Consider the following 2,500-nt stretch of genomic DNA (forward strand, 5'->3'; position numbering starts at 1 on the left):
ATCTTCATCTTACACAGGTGAGGGTGAAATATTCACACACACACACACACACACATATATACACACACACACACACACACTAGTTCAAATCTTCATCTTACACAGGTGAGAGTGAAATATTCACACACACACACACACACACATATATACACACACACACACACTAGTTCAAATCTTCATCTTACACAGGTGAGAGTGAAATATTCACACACACACACACACACACACACACTAGTTCAAATCTTCATCTTACACAGGTGAGGGTGAAATATTCACACACACACACACACACACACACACACACACTAGTTCAAATCTTCATCTTACACCGGTGAGGGTGAAATATTCACACACACACACACACACACACACACACACATGTTCAGATCTTTATCTTACACCGGTGCCTGCTCCTTAATTTCTTAATTTGATAGAATGAAAACAAGTAATTGTCAAATTCCTGTCACTCACATTGATTATTCCATTCTGCTGGTTCCGCTGTCTTAGCATAGCGGAACTGTGGGAAGGGGCCCGAGGCCTGGTAACTACAGCACTGGGCCCCGCCAGGCCCATCGTTCACCATCATCCATCCGATGTCATCGCTACAGTCCCCACTGTGGGACTGGCTGATGTAGAATCGGCGCTGACACTCTGGGTATCTGAAATAGAGAACAAAAAAAAATACTGTCTCCAATCTGATTGGAAGTGTAAAGTTTCCACTCTTTCGGAGGACTGGATACGTCATACACTGTGTGATTAGTCCTCTGGTTTGAAAGTGGGGGGAGGGTGAAGAATTGAGGGAAGAGGAAGAGAGGACTGTTACTCATTACGGCTGTTGTCAAAGAATACATGTTATTGGGTGCGGCTATGTGGTCTTGTGGTATGAAACTGAAGGTCATGGGTTCGAGCCTCGCTCGGCGCATAGTTGAGTCCTTGGAAAAGGCTCGTTACTTACATTCTCTCACCGTACTCAGGTGTAAACTGAGTACCTGGCCTTAACAGTGTTGTCTGTCGGAAAGAATTGTAATATCGCCTAATAGGCGTCATGTCTCGTTCTACATGTTATTAAAGCGCTTTGAGCACATTTAGACGATATTGCGCTATATAAAAGCTCAAGTTTAAAAGTTTTTAAAAACGTGATTATCAGAGATGTGAAATTTTGGGTTTATACGCTTCATAAAACTGTAGAAAGAACGAAGTTAACGTCACTCAGCTCTATGTTATTGTTTTTTAGACAGCCATTTTGGTGATTAGTTCTCACTAAATTATTTGATCAATCAGACTATAATCAAGGTCAAGGTTACACAACACAAGAATTGTGTGTGTGTGTGTGTGTGTGTGTGTGTGTGGATACAATATATCAGGATGGAAGATGCTGTGAGCAGTTTACCTAAACGCATAGCATCAATATTTATTCTACACAATTAAACACAAATTTAAACCCATATTTTCATATTTTCGGATTATAAATTAGATTTTCATTATCAACATCACTCTGCAACATACCATTTTGAGAAGATTTTCTTTTGGAGCTTTTTGTATATAGCGCAATATCCACTAAACGTGCTCAAAGCGCTTTACAAGGGGGAGGCCCGGTGGCCAACAGCAACATTTAACATGTAGGACGGGACATCAAAGCCTGTTAGGCGATATAACAATTTTTCGGATATAGACAACGTCGTTAACGGCCTGGTACTCATTTTACACATGAGTACGGTGAGATAATGTGAGTAAAGAGCCTTTCCAAAGGACTCAAATATGCGCCGAGCGAGACTCGAACCCAAGATCTTCCGATTCGAAAACGAGTATCTTACCACAAGACCACATAGCTGTGTCTCAATTTAACAACATCGTGATTTTATGTTATGTGCGGCTATGTGGTCTAGTGGTATGACACACTTTCGAATCGGAAGGTCCTGGGTTCGAGCCTCGCGCTCGGCGCATAGTTGAGTCCTTGGAAAAGACTCTTTACTCACATTCTCTCACCGTACTCAGGTGTAAAATGAGTACCTGGCCGTTAACAGCTTTGTCTTTGTCCGAAAAATTGTAATATCGCCTAACAGGCGTCATGTCCCGTCCTACATGTTAAATGTTACTGTTGACCAGGGACCCCTTGTAAAGCGCTTTGAGCACGTTTGGTGAAAATTGCGCTATATAAACGCTCATTTAATTTGTATTCTTTAAGAGAGATTGAGCACATTTAGTGGATATTGCGCTATATAAAGCTCGATTTTTATAAACAAAGTATCTTACCCTTCAGCAGAGAAATAATTAAAGGATTCGTTATAAGCGTTAAGACTAGCTTTGTTGGATACAACAAAATTGTCCGATTGGAAGGTCTGGGTTGCGTTGGTGCTGGAACCAATTTTGACTTGGACTTGAAACCTTTTGACAGAGTTCGTGTAGAAGCCAAACAGGATCTGGAATACAGAGGTAGAAAAAATGATTTTTTGGAGATATTGTGGAGGACAAGATTAAATGTCTTTTGAATCAGGACGGG

The 2,500-nt window shown here is 41.1% G+C and overlaps 1 protein-coding gene across 1 annotated transcript in view; it reads right to left on the minus strand.

Annotated features, from left to right (window-relative positions):
- Positions 1-2,500, minus strand: part of LOC144974531 (uncharacterized) — a 26,128-nt gene that overhangs the window by 3,177 nt on the left and 20,451 nt on the right. The window contains exons 4-5 of the mRNA XM_078917471.1: positions 2,254-2,420; positions 472-659 (exon numbers count right to left, since the gene is read on the minus strand). Coding sequence (XP_078773597.1) covers positions 472-659; positions 2,254-2,420 — 355 coding nt within the window. The remainder of the gene's footprint in view (positions 1-471; positions 660-2,253; positions 2,421-2,500) is intronic.

The sequence above is a fragment of the Berghia stephanieae genome, chromosome 6, assembly GCF_034508935.2.
Source record: "Berghia stephanieae isolate SIO BIC M18660-M18661 chromosome 6, UCSD_Bste_1.3, whole genome shotgun sequence".
Lineage (NCBI taxonomy): Eukaryota > Metazoa > Mollusca > Gastropoda > Nudibranchia > Aeolidiidae > Berghia > Berghia stephanieae.